Here is a 19,179-nt window from a genome sequence, read left to right on the forward strand (position 1 = left end):
GCGAGAGGCGGCGGCGTGGCTCGATACCGTCAAACGGCGAAAACGACGGTGCCGAGGAGTCTTCTTCTCCACCAACACCATCTTCAGCAGCGGCGGGGGGCAAAAGCGGAGCGAACACGAACAACAACAACAAGAGACAGCCGTATGTGCCCCAGAACGCGGCCTCCGGGTTCCTGGCGACCGCTACGCCAAGGCACATGAAGAACAAGGCCAACGAGATCTTGACGTGAGGACCGCGGTCTTTTGAGGATATTGTGTGTGAAAGAGAGAGAGAGAAAGAGGGCAGTGAAGCGACAGCTCCCCCCCTCTCCTCCGGTGCCCTTGGGGGATATCATCATCCGAGTGGAGTCATACTTGATGAAAGCGGGAAGAAGAATCGCTTATGCGCTCGGCACCAACCGATCTTCAGGGGGCTGCAGAATTTCACACACCAATCCGTCGTTTTTTCACGATGGCGGCGAGATGGGGGGAAATGGAAAACGACCAAGTGACCGGTTTTGCGCTCGTCGGGTTGATATGATCACTCAGCAGGGGAGAGGCGCTTTTGCGTGCGAGGCAGTGTACATCGATACAGCATGTACAGTCCCATATACCCGGATCCAAGGGGACGATGCCGCAAGCCTCCAAGTTGTGGGACCTGGCCTGATGTATTTCCCCCGATCGGGCTGGCGGATGAGTCTCGCGGCGCGGCGCAGAAGAGAGTCCTATCCGTTCAATGTCATCGGTCAAATATTTGACTGACAACGAAAAAACCCACCCCCTACTGCTCGGACAGCACCAGAGCAAGAGCTGCACCTTATCCTTGGAGAAAGAGAGACCCGGGAAGGGTGATACTTGAAGTCCACAGCAAGATATGGCGGAGACGAGGTTACATGGTAGAGCAGGCTACGGATTCTGATAGAGTTTAACCTCAGTGGTTGTTAAAAGAACATGCAAGCAGCAGTTTTCGCCTGGCCTACAGCTTAGGAGTACGGGTGTGAGATTGAGCAAAGAATATGTGAAGGGTGCCCGAAACTCGGGAGATCCAAGCTCTACGCTTTACTTCATTGATATCATGACTGCACATTTTGGCTTGGGTTCAAGTGTACATGGCCAAATAATAATCACTTTGATTACATGACACTCGCTTTTCAAACTCGGCTATCATCGTGTGTATATGGCGTTTCGCCTTACAGCAATCAGTGTAACTCCAGGACAAAGTACACTACAAAGTACAATCAACGACGACGACGCACGGTTACCCCCCCTTGCCCGGTCTTCCTACCAATCGTCCAGCAGCCGATTCTTCTCCTCGTCGCAAACAGCTCCGAGTCCCTGGCCCGGCAGCACGAACGAGCTCCGGCGGTCTCTCCTCCCATAGCCGCTCCACAGGTTCCATTTCTGGTTGACCTTTGTGCCATTGACTTCATCCGCGTCATCACCGCCATCGTCGTCGGGCTTCTGCTCCGTCCGCTCCCCGTCGCCAAACCACTTTTTGAACACGCCGTCATAGACCATCCACATCAGATTCATAAGCACCGTCATGGCCACGCCCAGCCACGACGGCACGCGGCCCGTGTCCTTGTCCGCAAAGAGGCGCGACCCGCCCATCACGAGGAGGAGCCAGGGGAAGCAGACCAGCGCGTAGAGCCACTTGCCCAGGGTCTGGCGGCGCGTGGTGATGACGTAGTCGTGCAGCTCGGCGAGGTAGAGCTGGTAGTCGTCCGGAAGGTAGTTCTCGCGCGCGCCGTCCCGGATCAGGGTCAGGTAGCGCAGTGAGGGCTGGGCGTAGTCTGGCGGGCGCTGGATCGGGAGGAGGAGCCTGCCGAGCCACTTTTTCGCCTTCTTCTTCTTGTTGTTGTCGTTGTTGGGGCTGTCATCCTCGGGAGGATTGGGGATCGGCAGCCGCGGTGCGTACAGTGTGTGGGCGAGGAACGGCTTCGGCAGCTCGGGGACCAGCGGCGTCTCGGGGATGTGCATGGGCGGTGGGAGTGGGATGCACGGGGTCACGACGTCTTTGTAGGAAGAGCCGCCTCCTTCGGTTTTGACAATGGTAGCGTAGTCCTCGGCCGTCACCTCGTAGACGACGCCATAGAGACCCTTTGTCCAGACCGGGCCGTCTCTTGGTGGGAGGGACGGGAAGAGCACTCCCGGGGATGAGGCAGGAGGGGGGTCGACTGGCGGCTTCGGATTAGGGTCGATGGGAGGCGGCTTGGGTGGATTGACTGGCGGCTGAGGGGGATGGACTGGCGGCGGCTGCGGGATCTTGCGCCGCGGCTCGACGTTGGCAAAACACGGCTCCCAGTATGGCAGACCGGGCAGAGCAAAGTTGAGATCGAACGCCGGGGCCGAGACGTTGATACGGCTGAGGGGCCGGATCCCCCGGCGGCCGAGGAAGGTCTCGGCCGCGAGGTTCGAGCCGTATGCGAGGTAGAGATACGTCCGAGGTGCGACAGGCGCTGTCGTCGTGTTGGCGATGTCTTCGATCTTTTGGCTGGCGGTCAGCTCATTGCTGGTCACAGCGGCCTGTGCAAGGCGTTCGGCCGATGTGAAGGGGATGTCTGCGATGCTCGGATACGACTTCTTTGCGATCGGGCTTGTCGGGGAGGGAGCAAAGCGCTGGATGGTTGTCGATAGGATCTTGCAGCAGCTACCCTCAGCCGAGTGGGCTTCAGGTCCGCCTTTCGGGAGCAGAGGCGCCTGCTCGGCGACGATGATGGAAGCTGGGACCTTGCCCATGATGGTTGCTGTCGGAGGCAGCAAGGCGAATGGTCAGTGAGAGCTTGAGGTGTGGTTGACCGGCGAGCACTGGGGTGTGGTTATTGTGCGGTAGGCGGGTATCGTGATGATGGCGACTGCCACACTATGAAAAGCAAGGTTTGTTGGTTTGATCTGATAGGCAATCTGGCGTATAATGGCGGACGGAGAACGAAGGTTTGGAAGTGTGGTTGAGCACCGAAAGAATAACTGCGGGATTGAGTGGGATGGGGAGCAGCGATCTCCGCGCCGGGGCTCCACTTCTCAAGAGCGTCGCAAGTTGGGGTAGCTGACGAGTCCGTAGGGGATGCCTGGTTCCAGGACACAGGTGTGGCTGCAATAATTTGATTCGGTGATCCCGCTCCAGTGTCGAGAAAGAGAACTTTTTATATCACAATAGACTTAGGATCCAGCGTCTCTTGCAGGTGAGACTTGGGCTTGGTCATGGCCTCCGTTGTTAGGGGTCGTCGTGCTCGCCAAAGACCCTTAACTCCGAGTACATTTCCAGGCCATCTACGGTGAGTGGAGGCGTGCCGGTGCCCGCGCGCGTCTCTGTCAGCAACAGAACCCGCGGCCCAATTTCCGCCTACTATGGGACATGCGCCCGGACAAATTTCTAGCGCAGGCCTCCTCAGGAAATAGTCATGGCTCGCCGGTGGTTGGATTTGTCACCACAGTCCGCTATTCCCCAACCTATCACTCGGCGGTCCGCTACATGGGGCCGGGATCTGTTGAGACAAACGAGACTTCCGACAACCTTTGACAATGCCATCCACCATCTGTCAGCAAAGGCTCAATGGACCAGAACTACAACGGGTTTGCGACAGTAGACACGTCTCAGAGGTAAGAACAAAACTGCATTGGCACCGATTCAAAGGATATGTCTATGGTCCTCTCAACGTCCATTGCCAAGGCCCGTTGAAATAATGACTTTCGGCACAATGCTGCCCGGCGGGTCCAATCAGAGCAGACCGTCGGTGGTCCGCCTCGTGCCTGAACCCGGACCATGCCCTTGCATCTGTGACATTTTATCCGTCCAGGGCCCTGAGCATACCTTGTCGTCCGGAGAAACCTCCCAAGGTCCTCAATATATCATAGGGCTGTGTCAACTGCTTTAGTTCTGCCATTGTCGTCTGTTCCCCTTCGAAGCCCCCATCGTCTGGCTCGCCTAGCTCGCCATTTTGTCTACCGCCTCCCCTCCATCATGAGTTGCGGGATATCGTCCACTGTGTTCCTGCCTTCAAGGATGTTGTGAACCGCCGTGAACAAGGGGTATTCGTTCTCGAGGCCCCTCTGCTTTAGGAACGAGTTGACCTCGGCCGCCGTGCTGGTGCCCTGCAGCTTCTGGCCGTTCAGGTCGGCCTCCTCAATCTGCTGGACAGTGACGCCACGCTCGACCGCCTTCTTGGCGCATCTGAAGTTCCGGCCACCCATGGAACTGGTAATCAGATCAGCCACACCAGCACTCTCCTCGGTGAAGGTGGCTGCGGACACAGTCTCGCCAAAGAACTCCTTGCCGAACCTGACCATCTCGATAAGACCAATTCGCATGATGGCGGCCTTAGCGTTGTCGCCCCATCCCCGGCCATCGACAAAGCCGGCAGCCAGCGCCACAATGTTCTTGAGAGCTCCGCCAAGCGACACGCCGGCCACGTCCGAAACCATGCTCACATGGAAGTATGGTCGATGGAACAGCTTCCACAGAGTGTCGTGATCGAGCGGGTGGTACTCCTTCGGGACCGGTGTAAGCTTTGTCTTGCTGGCCCGGCCACGGGCGTCCTTGTGCTGGAGCTCTTCGGTGCCGCCAGCAGTCAAGGGTGTGATGCTGAGCTCGGAGGCGCGGTCGGCTGCGGTCGAGGCACGGTTCGGCGTCATGGATCGAGGTGTCGCATTGCGGGACGGGTTGCGCGAAGGATCCATGGGCGGGGGGTCGTAGGCCACGGTGGTCTCGCACCACTTCTCAGCAGCAATCTCGGAGGCAATGTTGGCGCCAGACAGGGCGCCGCAGTAGATGCCTAGGCCATCACCGATCCACTCGGAGAAGAGGGAGACGCCCTCGTCGGAGACGTTGACACCCTTGATGCAGGAGACGCCACGGGCAAAGGGGAGAATGTTGCCCTTGAGCTGCTCACAAACTTTATGGATGAACTGGTGTGGCAGGTTGAAGATGAGGATAGAGGAGCCTTGGACGGCGTCGAGGAGCGATGGGTTGGCAACAATGTTTGAGGGCAGCTTGATGTTGGGCAAGTACTTGATGTTCTCGTGGTGTTGGTTGATGACGTTGGTGAGCTTGTCCTGCTTGTCGCCATACGTGACCGTCTCCTCATACACCCACATTTGGACCTCCTGGTGGAAGAGGTCCGGGTGAGCCCTGGTATTCTCTGCCACGATTTTGGCAATGGTCGAGCCCCAGTTGCCCGATCCGATGACGGTGACCTTGTGCTTCTTGAGCACCCCGAGAGTGTCAGATGCCATGATTGACGTCGAAGTGGATGAGGGACGAAGCTGCTGTGGACGGTTGCGGGGATGCGGGAAGGGTCGCGGAAGTCGCAAATGTAGGCGAGGTCTACTCTTGGAAAACAGAGAGGGCGAACGGGCAAAGATAAAGGAGACGGAGTGGATCGGCGCCGAGGTTGAGAAGTTGAGGCTCAGAGACATGTGGTTGCGGTGGTGCCGAGGACGCAGCTTTGACGCATGGACAGCCGCAGGGTCCAGAAATTCTTGGAAGGGGCAATGGCGTGCAGACAGGCGAGGGCGAGGGAGATCAGCACAGGGTTCGCGGCTTTTGCGAGGCTTGACAGGTCCGCCACGCCGAGGCTGCAGGAGGTTGACAATTGACTTTCTTATTCTCAGATTCCACGCTACTTTGTCCTGCTGTGATTACCCCAGGCTGCAATGCCATCGCCGGCCTCGCGAGCTGTTGCCGTGCTGTTGAGGGGCTAAACCAGCCCAGCGTATCTCGGTGGGGCATCTGGCAGATGACGCAGCTCCACGCCAAACGCTTCACCGAGCCCCCAATCACAAGCCAGCCAAGCTGCTATGTACAGGTACTGAGCTGCTGCGTCAATGTCTGATTAACATTGTGTATTCCTTGGGGCTTGTGCATGCGTGCACGTGTGCCTGCAAGCGAGCCAGTTCCATTGCTTTTAGATTCAAGGCCATATCTTGTCGTGTACCTTCAGGAACGTACGGAGCAATGTCACAAGCAGGGTCACATTGATCGGCAAGCCCGGAGCCTCGGCGCGGCTGGCTCGTGTCCGCAGCTTGGGGCCACGGCCCGATAGGGTTTGTATGCTCCTTCGCTACGCCATGTCGTGTATAATCACCGTGCCTCGTGTGCGTTTAGTTGTGGTCAAGACTTGATGGTAATGAGAGGCTGTCACAAATCATCGGACAGCTCGACAAGTGAGCCAGCCATTCCCGGATGTCCTCAGGGCGCGACCCCAACAGGCGGGGCTGGCCGTTCTCATGGGTTGGAGACACTGGTGGGGCCGTCCAGGGCGCTGAAGCAGCAACCAGCAGTCCGGACGAGCTCTGCAGAACAGCGCTGATATCTCGCAAGCCAAGGCCAGTCTGTTTCCGTAGGCCGCGATGCTAGGAAGAGCCCGGTATCGTTCTGCCCAAGCTCGTATCCCTGTCGGCCGTCGTCAGCTCGAGGGTCAATGGCGCCCCTGTCGACCAATCCCGACGACTGCAGCTTGAAGCTTGCTGTGCCAGAATCCAGTCAGAAAACGGGGACCACTGATGTCCGCAATAGCTCAGCACGGTGCTGTCGACGGAGAGCGGCTGATCCTGCAAAGCTGGCGTCTGCTGTCCGACACCACGCTAGGGAGACTTCCAATCAGCCCACCTGGCACCTAATCGTAATCGCATGGTCCTGCCTTGCCCCCATGTTATCACTCAGGACCACGCCCGGGCCTGTGCTGTGATCGACAGGCACTCGTGGAGAGCCCACATGGCAACAACCGAGCAGAACACATGGCGTTTTGAGCTTCCCGAGCGGTTTTTTCTTCCTCCGTTGGGACGATCCACACAAGCTGGATAAGACCTGCCTTGTGGAGATTGACCAATGCTAACAACATTGTCGCCTCGTGCTTCTGGGCCGGAAGAACGCTGCAATTGCGCAACTAACCAAAACAACCTGGGGAATCGGGCTGTCTGCCAGCAACAAAGGCCTGCGTGACCCCATGATGTGTGGCTTCCCAACCAAGGTGTCCATTTTGGCCCTTCAGCAAGCTCTCACCGGCAGACCGTGGCTGTCAGCCAGGTGAAAGGTCCGGATCGCGACCAGGATCTTTCTCTCGCTCCGGAGCTGACCTTCTGTCTCTGGAAGTGCCTCCCCCAGTATGCCTGACGTCATCATCGAGCTGCCCCGTCTGCCCCGTCTGTGCTCGTCCTGCCGCCCCTGTAAATTGAGTTGTGTCTGAGCCGCGCCGGGCAGAGGAGCATCGTGCCTGCCAATCGTGCCCCGACCTTCCCTCCCCGGGCCCCACTGCTCGCCGGCGGGCCAGGCCACGGGCTGAGGGGCATTTGTTCCTGGCCGGGCTGCACGCTACCTCGACGATCGAGATGCAGCCCCAAGTCGCGATGCCCACGGCGCTGTGATGCAGACTCGCTCCTCTCCAGCTCAAGCCTCTCCAACATCCTCCTCCTCGCTACAGACTGCCCCATGCCCTAACTTGCCCTGACTAGCTAGCTCCCCCTGCCTGGTACCTATCAACCCTCGCTGTCACGCCGTCACTCACCTAGACGCCGACGCGGCAGGTACCCCCCGTGTGTCAAGCTCTGCCCAGGAACAGGAAGCCAATTCGTGTCCCAGCTTGGTGTGCAAGCGAGCAACCCTGCCTGCGACACCGCTCCGTCCCGCGCGTACCATCTCAGACCCGGTAAGCAACCTTGGCCCCCGAGCGGCCTGTCACTATTCCTGTGCTTGCTCAGTTCCGTGCCCTGGTGCTGGTGGGGCGAGGCACGCTGTGAGACACCTTCTCCTCGTCACCGTTGTTTCTCCTGCTTGACGCTGACCTCATCCTCCGCTCGTTTGATCGGCCTGCTTTGCTTTTCTTTTCTTCCCTCCCACTCGACGACGCTCCACCTTGCTTATTAGAGCTCCTTCCTCCTTTCCTCATACTCACTCTTGTCTTCCCAGGTCAAATTGTCTGACGAAGTCCTCTTCGTCCTGCGCTGCGAGCCCAAGCTCGTCGTGTAGCCAGCGGATAGTCACGGTCCTTCGCGGGCCTGTGCCGTGCTCATTTCGCCGCTGCAGTCATTCACTCTTGCGAGGGTTTTCGGACGGCTCACTCTCCTCCCCCGTTGCTCGCCACCTGGACGAAGATCGATCCTCCGCAGTCACAATGGTGCCGCGAACGATAACCTCGAACGAGGTCTATGTCCTTCCTCTCAAGGACAATGGAGCCCCCGACGTCCCTGGCGAGTTTATTTGGCTCGCTCCGAAGACCAATGACCCCATAACTATCCGCTTCACCATTGAGGGCACCTCTTCCATATGTCGTCAAGGCAGCCTTTGGGTCAACATTCCCGAGAAGGGCAAGCCCTTCCAGAGGGGTCATTTCCGCGAGTTCAAGTAAATGACCCAAAATTATCCGTGCGCATCGCTTGTACTGACTCGGCCCCCAATTGCTCAGGCTCGTACCCGACTTCAACAAGACCATCGAGATCTCGATTCCCGTCTTCGAAGCTGGTGCCTTTGCGTTCTACACAACTTACGCGGTCCTGCCTGAACTTTCAGCGAGCCTGGCCACCAGCAAGCCGGCAGCCATTGAGCAGACAAAGACCCCCTTATACTATATCGATGTCGCCCCACGCCTGTCGCTGGACGGGCGTCCGCTGCCTCTGCAGGCTCTTTCCATCTTCTCCGTGATCAGCAAGTTCATGGGCAAGTATCCTACGGATTGGGAGAAACACCTCAGGGGAATCAGCGAGCGTGGCTATAATATGATCCATTTCACCCCTCTTCAAGTTCGTGGCGCCTCAAACTCGCCTTACAGCTTGTATGACCAGCTCGGTTGGGATCCAGATTGTTTCCCCCAGGGCGAGAAGAACGTGCAAGAATTGGTGGACAGTCTAGAGCAGAATCACTCATTGCTCAGCTTGACCGACATTGTTCTCAACCACACCGCCAACAACACCAAGTGGCTGCTCGAGCATCCAGAGGCTGGCTACAACTTGACAACCGCGCCGTGGTTGGAGTCTGCTTACCTTCTCGATACTCAGCTTCTGGTCTTCAGCGGCAGACTGAAGGAGCTTGGTTACCCTACCGAGCTCAAGTCCGTGGATGACTTGACAGAGCTCATGAACGGCATCAAGAAGCATGTCGTGGCTGAGATTCGTCTGTGGGAGTACTACGCTCTGGACATCGACCGCGATGTTGATGCTGCGCTCGAGTCCTGGGCTGCACAGGAGTCTTCTGACTTGCCGCAGGACGCACTGGACCAGCTGAAGAGTGCCAGCGCCAAGGTGCAGGCAAAGTTCCTGCAGGAGAAGGCCTTGCTGGGGAACGATCGCCTTGGGGAACGTTTCCGCAGGAGAGTGGACCCGAAGGCTTCGGCTGCTCTCATCAATGTCGTCTTCGGTCGATACCGAGGTGAGGCTGACGAGGTCACCATTCGCTCAAAGTTGACCGAAATCTTTGAGATCATCAACGTTCCCTTCTACGAGGAATACGACAAGGAGATTGGCGACATCCTGCAGCAGCTTTTCAACCGCATCAAGTATGTCCGGCTTGATGACCATGGGCCAAAACTTGGCGCTTTTGATGAAGCCAACCCTATCATTGAGACCTACTTCACCCGTCTCAACAAATCAGAAGCAGCAGGACACCTCAAACCGGAGGACCTGGTGCTGGTCAACAACGGCTGGGTGTGGGCGGGAAATGCCTTGGTGGACAATGCTGGTCCGCAATCGAGAGTCTACCTTCGTCGCGAAGTCATCGTTTGGGGCGACTGCGTCAAACTCAGATATGGTAATGGCCCAGAGGACAGTCCCTGGTTGTGGGACCACATGACAAAGTACGCACGCATGCTAGCCAAGTACTTTGCCGGCTTCCGCATCGACAACTGCCACTCAACCCCCATCCATGTCGCCGAGCACATTCTTGATGAGGCACGCTGTGTTCGCCCGAACCTCTACGTCGTAGCCGAGCTTTTCACTGGCTCCGAAGACATGGACTATGTCTTCGTTAAGAGGCTGGGTCTCAGCTCTCTCATCAGGGAGGCTATGCAGGCCTGGAGCACTGCCGAACTCAGCAGGCTGGTTCATCGCTACGGAGGCCGGCCGATTGGCAGCTTCGAGGTTGACGACATCTCTAGAGGCGGCACATCCAGTGCTCCGGGAAGTCCCTCCGCGACCAATGATGGTTTCGAAACCTCTCGAGAGGTAATTCGGAAGATCAAACCTGCGTCAGTGCAGGCTTTGTTCATGGACTGCACTCACGACAACGAGGTTCCTGCCCAGAAGCGCGACGCCAGAGATACGCTGCCCAACGCGGCTCTCGTCTGCATGTGCTCTAGTGCGAGCGGTAGTGTCATGGGCTATGATGAGATTTACCCCAAATTGGTCGATCTTGTGAACGAGTCAAGACTGTATACATCGGCTTCGTCGACCGGGAAAGAAGTAAAGGTCGGCGGAGGGGAAGGCGGCATTGGTGGTGTCAAGAAGCTGCTCAACCAAATCCACACCCTCATGGGCAAGGACGGCTATGACGAGTGCCACATCCATCATGAAGATCAATACGTCACTGTGCACAGGGTTCACCCAGAGTCACGAAAGGGATACTTCCTCATTGCGCACACAGCTTACCCTGGCTACGGCAATGGAAATGGTGCTTTCAATGCCGTCCATCTGGGCGGAACCAAAGCTCGCCACTTAGGCAGCTGGATGTTGGAGGTCGACACCAGTGAGGAGGCTCGGAAAGACGTGGACGAAGACAAGAAATATCTTCGTGGCCTTCCCAGCCGTGTAGTGGATGTTCCAGGCATCCGCATGGAAGTCAAAGCTGACGAGACCATCATCACCGTCCGCGACAAGTTCCCTCCCGGCAGTATCGCGTTGTTCGAAACGTGGATCCCTGCTGCTGAGCACACAAATGGCCTCGACAGATACGTCACCTCTGGCGCTAAGGACGCCATGTCCGAGCTGGACCTCGTGGACCTCAACTTCTTGCTCTACCGCTGTGAAGCCGAGGAGCGAGACGGTAGCGACGGCAGAGACGGCGTATACGACATCCCCGGTCATGGGAAACTAGTCTATGCTGGACTTCAAGGATGGTGGAGTCTGCTCAAGGACATCATCAAAGAGAACAACCTCGCCCATCCTATATGTCAGAACTTGCGCGATGGCCAGTGGGCGCTGGACTATACTGTTGGCAGATTGGAGCGTATGAGCAAGCAGCCATACTTTGGTCACCTCTCTAAACCGGCCGCATGGCTCAAGGAGCGTTTCGACGCCATCCGTGGCATCCCCAGCTTCTTGCTGCCTCGATACTTCGCGCTTACGATCCGGACCGCCTACAATGCCGCTTGGGATCGTGCCATGCAGCTCATGAACGAGCATGTGCGAGACGGACAGTGGTTCTTGCAGAGCCTTTCTATGGTTAGCATTCAGGAAACGGGCCTCGTGAAGTCAGCTTCGCTCTGGCCCAAGAAGCTCGTCCCGTCTCTTGCCGCCGGTCTGCCGCACTTTGCCGTCGAGTGGGCTCGCTGCTGGGGTCGCGATGTCTTCATCTCTTTGCGTGGACTGTATCTCGGTACAGGTCGTTTCCAGGAGGCTGCCGAACACATCTTTGCCTTTGCTAGTGTGCTGAAGCATGGCATGATTCCAAACCTCTTGAGCAGTGGAAACCTACCTCGATACAACAGCCGCGACTCCGTCTGGTTCTTCCTTCAGTGTATCCAGGACTATACACGACTTGCGCCAAATGGTCTTGAGCTTTTGTCAAAGAAGGTCAAGCGTCGCTTCTTGCCATATGATGACACTTGGTTTCCGTCTGACGATGAGCGAGCATACTCCAAAGAGAGCTTGATCCAAGATGTGATCCAAGAGGCCATGCAGCGTCATGCCTCGGGCATGGAATACCGTGAAGCCAACGCAGGCCCATCGATCGACTCGCAGATGCGTGATGAGGGATTCGACCAGAAGATCTTTGTCGATTGGACCAACGGCATCATTTTCGGCGGCAATCAGCACAACTGCGGCACCTGGATGGACAAGATGGGCGAGAGCGAGCGCGCAGGTTCCAAGGGCGTTCCAGGCACCCCTCGAGACGGTGCTGCGATCGAGATTACGGGACTGCTGTACAGCACCTTGGTCTGGCTCGCGAAGCTCAATGCCGAGGGCAAGTATCCATACGGCGGAGTCAAGAAGAGCGATGGCTCTGAAATCACTTTCAAGGAGTGGGCCGAGCTGCTCAAGTCCAGCTTCGAGTACAGCTACTACGTGCCCGAGACGCCTGAAGAGGACAGCAAGTATGCCGTCAACCCTGCCGTTGTCAACCGCCGTGGCATCTACAAAGATCTCTTCAAATCCGGCAAGGAGTATGAGGACTACCAGTTGCGCCCCAACTTCGCCATTGCCATGACGGTGGCTCCCGACTTGTTCAACCCGGACCACGCCATGGGCACCTTGATTCTGGCCGACAAAGCGCTCCGTGGCCCGACTGGCATGGCCACCCTCGATCCTGCAGATCTCAACTACCGCCCGTACTATGTCAACAGCGAGGATTCTGACGACTTTGCGACGTCAAAGGGCCGGAACTACCACCAGGGGCCTGAATGGCTGTGGCCAACCGGTTTCTTCTTGCGTGCGCTGCTGAAGTTTGACCTGATGCGCCGTGACACCAAGGAGGGCCGCATCGAGGCATTCCAGCAGGTTACCAGGAGGCTGAGCGGCTGCAAGGAGTATATCCAGAAGAGCGAGTGGGCAGGCCTGACTGAGCTGACACAAAAAGATGGCCAGCACTGCCCTGACAGCAGTCCCACCCAAGCCTGGAGTGCGGGTTGCCTCATTGATCTGTACATGGATGCTGCGGACTATGGTATTGAGTAGTGTGGCGGACAGGGGTGGACACGGATGGAATTCGAAGGACGAAGGGCGCATGCATGAACTCATGGCTCCAGACAATGCTGCTAATGTTTCTTGGGTAACGATCGTAGTACACATACTCCGGGAGAACAGGGGAGACTAGAAGCAGGGCAGTACAAAGATTGGGTTTCTTGATGTAGCTAGAACAATTACAGTAGATACCTTGAAAAATCATCATCATGCTTCATGTGTACTGCTTGCTGTCCATCAGGTTGAGTGAGGGTTGATCCCAAGTAACGACCACAGGGAATCGACAATGTTACAAAATTGCACAAGCCATGACGAGGATCGAATCCCACGCTGAGGAACCAGAGATGTAGGGTGGTTGAATATGTGCACGTTCGCTTCCAAGGCCGCCAGAGAGGTAGGTATTTTATGTAACGTGAAAGGAGACGGGGACGAATTCAAACCCGCGGGACATGACGTGACAAGAAAAACAAAAAAAACAGAAAAGGAAAACACCGGGTGGAAGTGGGGAGAGTGGAAGAAGACAAAAAAAAAAGTATACAAGAAATGCTTCCTCGCTCCTCCCCACTGATCCTTTCCTTCATGATCGTGAAAATGACGAAACACCTCCAACTCCCTAGGGAAATATGTATGACTTGAACAGATATTTGTCAATTTTCGTGCACCGCTCTCAACTTGGCTCGAATGCCGCTGCCAAGTGATCTCGTTGACGACGGGGCGCGGGCCGGTTTGCGAAAGACCATGACTACGGGAGCCTCGACCGACGACACGGCAACGCTGAAATAGCGAAGGGGGTTTCTCTGCTTAAGTCCGCTGGGTCGGGTTCCACTTCCTCCTCTCCTTCTCGACTGGCGCGCTCGCGCCGGCCATGAGCGGTCCCTGCCCCGAGTATGAGCTGTCGCGAGCTCCGGGACCAACGAGATTGCCCTGGTTGTTGACTGCTACGCTGCTGGGCAGACCCTTTCCGAGCTCGTACATACGGTCCTTCTTCTTGAGGTACTTGCGGCGCCAGACGCACGCGCCGGCCCAGATGGCGATGATGGCGACAATGACAACGACGATGAAGACGACCCATTGCCAGTGGGTTGAGATCCTGCCAAGATGTGTCAGTTACGCTCGGATTTCGCCTAAAACAAGCCGAAGGAGAAACTCACCAGCTGCCGCCTCCACCATTGTTCTTGACTGGTGTGCTCGAAGATGACGAGGTCGAAGCCGCGCCGCCGGTGGTGCCCGTTGCGGTGGGAGCAGCCTTGCCAGCGCAAAAGCTCTTGAACCAGCCCTGAATGCTCGACAGATCCTGCGGGTTGTTGCAAGCCGCGTCGCAAACGCCCGACGGGCCGGCGCTGAAGGGCTGAAGGGCTTTGGCGCCGCAGAAGCAAGATTCGTAGACAGAAGGCGCTGCCGTTGGTGCGGCAGGGGGAACACACGCGCCATTAGCGTCGTATAACGGGCCACAAACGGCCGCGCACGAAGGCAGCGAGCCGAAGGGCATGATGGTGGTGACGGGCAACGCTGGGGTGAAGTCATGTTAGCAAAGAGTGCTCGAAGTCGGGGAGAATCCTGGTCACGCACCCATTGTGTGTACTGAGGTTTAGTCTGCTGGAATTAGACAATGCTTTTTTCGGTGTGGATGTTGCGAGCTTCGGGTCTCCAGGTGAGATCAAAGTCTGCCGAGGTACTGTGCGTGGGCAAGAAAGAAATCGAACGACTTTTGGGCGGACGAAGCAGCCAGTGCTTCCGGATGGTTGGTGTTCAAGTGGGAACTCTAAAAGAGCTTGGCCTTGGTGGAGTGTGGTTGACAGGCGTCTCGTGGAGACTGGATGTCGGGTTCGGGCTCGAAGCGGACTGAGGCAGCAGTGAAGCGGTTGCTGGTGGACGGCGATGCCACAGCGATGATGTGGATGGCTGCACTGGCGGTCCGGAGACGGACGAGCGTACGTAGTCGGCGGCGCGGTGCTCTCAGGGCGTGGAATGTGGTGTCTTGGGAGGCCACACGGAACGAGCGAGGACGACGGATGACGGGATGACGGCGGTGGTGTGTGTTTTGCGGACGTGAGTGGCAGTGATAAACGATTGAGGAGTCCCGAGGACGGCGCGCGGATGTCGAAGTCGAGAAGAGGTGTCGTGCCGCCGAGGGTGTCGACGACTGGGATTGATCGGCCTGCTGCAGAGACGCTGCTGGGAGAGGGAGGAGGACAAGACGAGACGAGACGGAGGCCCAGCCAGCGCGCAGCCCAGGGGAAGACAGGCGAAGAAAGAGGAGGAGTGGGTGTGGGTGCGGGCGGGCGGGCGGGCGCTGGAGACCGGGGCGGCCGGGCTGGGCCATGGCTGGCTGGCTGGGGCTGTCAGGTCAGGCAGGTTAGGGGGCATGGGGCATGGGGCTTAGTACCATTCATAGTGTAGGGCAGGGGCCAAGGGGGTGTCCGTTTCTAGATGGAGGATGGAAGCCAGAAACGGTGCGGACACCACATCACACCGTCTCGACCACCGTTTACGCCTCAATCAAGCACCAGGTGCAGACCGCGTGTCTAGGTTGTGACCGTCCTATTGACTGCCTGGGCCTGGCCTTTGGCCGTGGCCGTGGCAGAGCGCCCAATTGGACTCTCGAGCGTCGAACGCGGGTGTTTCGCAGCGTGTCAACTTAAGCGCCAGGAGACTCCCAGATCGATCCGTCCTGCACGACGGTTTCGACCAGCACCAGGCAAGCTCGAGTGAGTGGCCCGTCCTGACCGACCCGCATGGGCCCTCTTCCCAGAAAAGACCCTGGGCGTCAGCACAAACCGCCGTCCTGGTATAACGCGCCAATCAAGTGCCGGCCAGCCAGCCAGCGCCTCGAAGCCATTGAAAGGCATCCTGGTCTAGGATGCAATCCGTCCATGCACTCCCTCACTCGTGCTGCCTCTTGCCGGGGTACCCTCCAGAGTTTTGTCAGCGAGCTGAAGAGGCGCCAGCAAGTGCGGAGCCGTGGCTGGCCGCACCTCGTGATCTGGCAGCCATCATTAAACGACACGATCACGACACGAACGACACGAACGATACGACATGCATGACCTGCAGGTGCAGCACAGCACGAAGCTGGGTAATGTGCGTGGATAGAGTCGACGACGTCACCAGCATCGCATTGCTGCCTGCTGCGTAGCGCTAAGTCCTGTCGTGAGCACCAGAGGCCTGTCCTCAAATCGCGTTTCTGACCCATTCACAAAGTCCAGCACCGTTTTGCTCAGGGCAGAAGGCCCCAATGATTTGCTTCGTGTTCCTGCATTGATCCGCAAGCACGATGGGCGGCAAAGTACACATTCAAGCGGCGCAGTCTCCTCGGAATCTGCTAGGAGCAGCGCGCCATCTACAGATCTCGTCCACATCTCCAGGCTCGCAGTGTCCACAAAACAGAGTCAATGCACGCCCCACTGGCCCCTGGCTACTGCAAGTGCGGTTCGGAAATCCCATATGCGTGTTTCGCCCACGGGCAAATCGGCACGCTGGTGCTGTGCGCCCTTGGACAGCCCACGCTGTTTCCCTCTTGCCCACAGGCTAGCAATCAGTGCGTCGACACGCAAAACAGCAGAGACCACAGAGACTCACATCTCTTCCTCGTGGCTTCTGGACGCGCAGGCACGTCCCCCGACCCGTCTCGCCATCGCGATCGATGCCAGAATGTCTGGAAGCAGTCGGCCGCACCTGGAAGCCAAGCCGGCAATGCTGCCACTAGCTCAGATCTCAAGCCTTGGCCATCAGGTGGCCAGGATGAATATATGGGCGGATCGTCCATCCCTAGTCCACCGTTGAGCCGGCACCGGCAACCTGGAATGCATCCACATGCGTGCATGTCGACGGTGTCCTCTTGGACGGGAGGCTGTGCGCCTGGGCACAACTAATGATTGTAGCCCAAGAAACAATCTGCCAGCACTTGCTGTTGGAATGGCCAAGACTGGCTCGGCAGCCCGTGCTCCGCATAATGACGTTGACTAAATTAACGAATGCATGACGAATAGACTCGCAGGTTGTCAGGCAGTAAGTCTACGTCTATCGAGGTCAAGTCTGAGTTGTGCCCAGGCGTCAGAGGATGAGTGTTGAGTCTGCTAGAGTAGCGAGTCGCACCTTCCGGCCGTGGCCTCGAGACGGCTTATCGCTCTTGGCTCGACGCGAGAGCTTCACAAATGACAGGTTGCCATCAACTTAAAACGGTATTCGCTGGACTCGTCTGTAGAGGCGACCACAAAGATCGAAGGTGGGCAGTGTTACTGTTCCGGCTCGCAGCGTCCGACGTGGTCGTTAGGTCCAAGAAGCACGAACCTCGTCACCAAACAGCGCTGCACCTAGCCAACGTCCCTGAGGCTCTCTCGAATCTCGCAAGCTCACAATGTACTTCCTGGATCTTGAACCGCAGCTCGCTAGACCCTGGCATAAATGCATTATGAATATGCTTTTCTGCCATTCACTGGTGGGAAATCGTCTGTCGTCGAGTTCATGTCTTGTCTTGGAGCTGAAGACCGGCTCAAAAACCGGGGGAAAAGAGATATATATATATATATATCGCGAAGCCAGAGCACATCTCATCACCTCAGTAACCCGAACCGCTGTCGCTTCCGCACTTCTCTTGCCACCCCGCAGAGTGTCGGCGAAGAGTATGCCAACAGTTCCCTTCGTGGTGAAGGTCCGCATTCATGCACCCTCCTTCCCTTTATTCTTCTTTTCGGCGGCCTTCTTCTTCTTCTGGCGGCTTGCCTGTCTCTTCGACTCTCGCACCGAAGACTTGCTCGTGTGCTTCTTATTCTCTCCAACGCTTACAGCTTCACCAGCTTCTTGGTTCAGATAACCAACATCGACACAGTCCTCACACCCGTCAATGTCGCTGTCGCTATGCGATCCTTGCATGGCGAAAACGGAAGTTGCACCATACTGTGTGCTGCAATAGCTAGAGGCGTCGTGCTCGATCGCATCGACCGAGTCAATGTTGTGGTATGGACCGGCACGCATCTGATAGTCCAGGAAGTCTTCCGTCGTGATAATGCCCGAGTATGGATGCTGAGATTTGACAATCGGGTCGGTCCACCGATTGCGGACGACCTGGACAGACTGGGGCGTCTGCCCTTGATTCATCTTGTTGCTCCGGGCTGACATTGTATTCAAAGGCAGTTTCTAAGAACGCGGGATTTCAAGAAGAAGTGACGGTTTTGGAGCACACGGGCTTCGGGCAATGGACCGGGCTATTTCTTGTTCGATTGCGGCTTCTGTTCCGAAGGGGATAGAGAGCTTTATACACCTCGACAGCTTCACCGGCTCGGTATTCACGGCTCTTTTTCGCGCACATTCCAATCATGAACTTTATGCTTTGAACTACGGATACTAAAGGTCGACTTGTCGGGAAATTGCCTGTCTTGGTCGGCTTCGGAGACAATACAACGGCTAGATGCATGAAGCTGCGCCCGACATCGCGTGAGGGGCGTTTCTGCGATGCTTTCAAGATGGATCCCTTACCTGGCCCAACACAGCTCATGCCCCCTACTGCTGCCGATTACTCATGCTGGTGAGATGGGCGACAACCTGTGGAAGCTGGCGGTAAGAACAGAAACATTTGAGTTTGATGCTTCTTTTCCTACACCATGAGTTGATTGTAGTCCCAGTCGCTGACACGAAAGGCTCCCACATTCACGTACGCATTCAGAAGACTTCAGTCTCTGCAGCTGACATTGTCACGCCTCTATAGCACGTTGAGGGCCACAAGGAGCGAAGGTGTCCCCAGCGCCATCAGACGGGAAGCCGCAGGCTTACATGCGTGCGATATCGTGCAGACAGGGTATGAATTTTCTCCCATTCTTAAGCCTGCTTTTCCTTCGAAGGGGAAGTTTCTGTACGACATCCTCGCAGGGGGAGCTCGACCGGCCACACACCTATTCCATGCTAGATTGCATGATCGAACTCGGCTGCACACGGCATGTCAAAGACGGACAGATCGATCCTTGGCGTGTGGTGCAGCACGCACCTGTTGCTGATTCCTGCAGCCTTCCGCAGTGATAGCTTGGTCTTTCATGGATTTGCCGAGCATATCTGGCCTGGCGGTCGGCAGTGCATAGTGTCGTCAGAATGAGCATCCCAGCGAGCATCACAAGTTTGCGTTGCCGCTTACTGAGCGTACTGCGCATCCCGTCTTCGCGTTTTGCGATCAAAGAGGCGGTGAGAATGGAAAAGTGAGTTGCCGTTGCGTCTCCCTGCCCGGCGCTGCTCAACATCTCTAGCCTCGAAGTGGTAGTAGTCGGGCCGGAAGACGACCCATGGCCATGCCAGGGGCTGCTTGAGGTCGTGGACAATATGGCTTCTCACGCTCCTCAGGACCAGGACGCGCATTGCCCAAGACTCCCTGCCGAAGATCAGTGCATACAA

General features: G+C 57.0%; 4 protein-coding genes across 4 annotated transcripts; 1 reads left to right on the forward strand and 3 right to left on the reverse strand.

Moving 5' to 3' along the window:
* Positions 1-1,059: 1,059 nt before the first annotated feature.
* Positions 1,060-3,161, reverse strand: B0I36DRAFT_327275 (uncharacterized protein). The gene has a single exon (XM_046154453.1). It carries the CDS (start codon positions 2,716-2,718, stop codon positions 1,261-1,263), a length of 1,458 nt encoding a protein of 485 aa, XP_046010326.1. The 5' UTR covers positions 2,719-3,161; the 3' UTR covers positions 1,060-1,260.
* A 407-nt stretch (positions 3,162-3,568) lies between these two features.
* On the reverse strand, positions 3,569-5,594 carry B0I36DRAFT_327277 (glycerol-3-phosphate dehydrogenase). The gene has a single exon (XM_046154454.1). The coding sequence runs from the start codon at positions 5,392-5,394 to the stop codon at positions 3,922-3,924; it is 1,473 nt and encodes a 490-aa protein (XP_046010327.1). The 5' UTR covers positions 5,395-5,594; the 3' UTR covers positions 3,569-3,921.
* A 2,493-nt stretch (positions 5,595-8,087) lies between these two features.
* B0I36DRAFT_246824 (glucanotransferase domain of glycogen debranching enzyme-domain-containing protein) lies at positions 8,088-12,795 on the forward strand (the record flags this gene model as incomplete). The annotated part of the gene is made up of 2 exons (XM_046150256.1): positions 8,088-8,317; positions 8,379-12,795. The coding sequence occupies 2 exons, from the start codon at positions 8,088-8,090 to the stop codon at positions 12,793-12,795; spliced, it is 4,647 nt and encodes a 1,548-aa protein (XP_046010328.1).
* Positions 12,796-13,602: 807 nt separating this feature from the next.
* On the reverse strand, positions 13,603-14,290 carry B0I36DRAFT_351049 (uncharacterized protein; the record flags this gene model as incomplete). Its single annotated transcript, XM_046156975.1, has 2 exons — positions 13,603-13,891; positions 13,953-14,290. The coding sequence occupies 2 exons, from the start codon at positions 14,288-14,290 to the stop codon at positions 13,603-13,605; spliced, it is 627 nt and encodes a 208-aa protein (XP_046010329.1).
* Between the last annotated feature and the right edge of the window lie 4,889 nt (positions 14,291-19,179).

Source organism: Microdochium trichocladiopsis (assembly GCF_020744255.1).
Source record: "Microdochium trichocladiopsis strain MPI-CAGE-CH-0230 chromosome Unknown B0I36scaffold_7, whole genome shotgun sequence".
NCBI classification, from domain to species: Eukaryota; Fungi; Ascomycota; class Sordariomycetes; order Xylariales; family Microdochiaceae; genus Microdochium; species Microdochium trichocladiopsis.

What these genes read in the sequence shown, in the direction of transcription:
- B0I36DRAFT_327275 (XM_046154453.1), bottom strand. Translation starts at nt 2,718, where the DNA reads ATGGGCAAGGTCCCAGCTTCCATCATCGTCGCCGAGCAGGCGCCTCTG.
- B0I36DRAFT_327277 (XM_046154454.1), bottom strand. Translation starts at nt 5,394, where the DNA reads ATGTCTCTGAGCCTCAACTTCTCAACCTCGGCGCCGATCCACTCCGTC.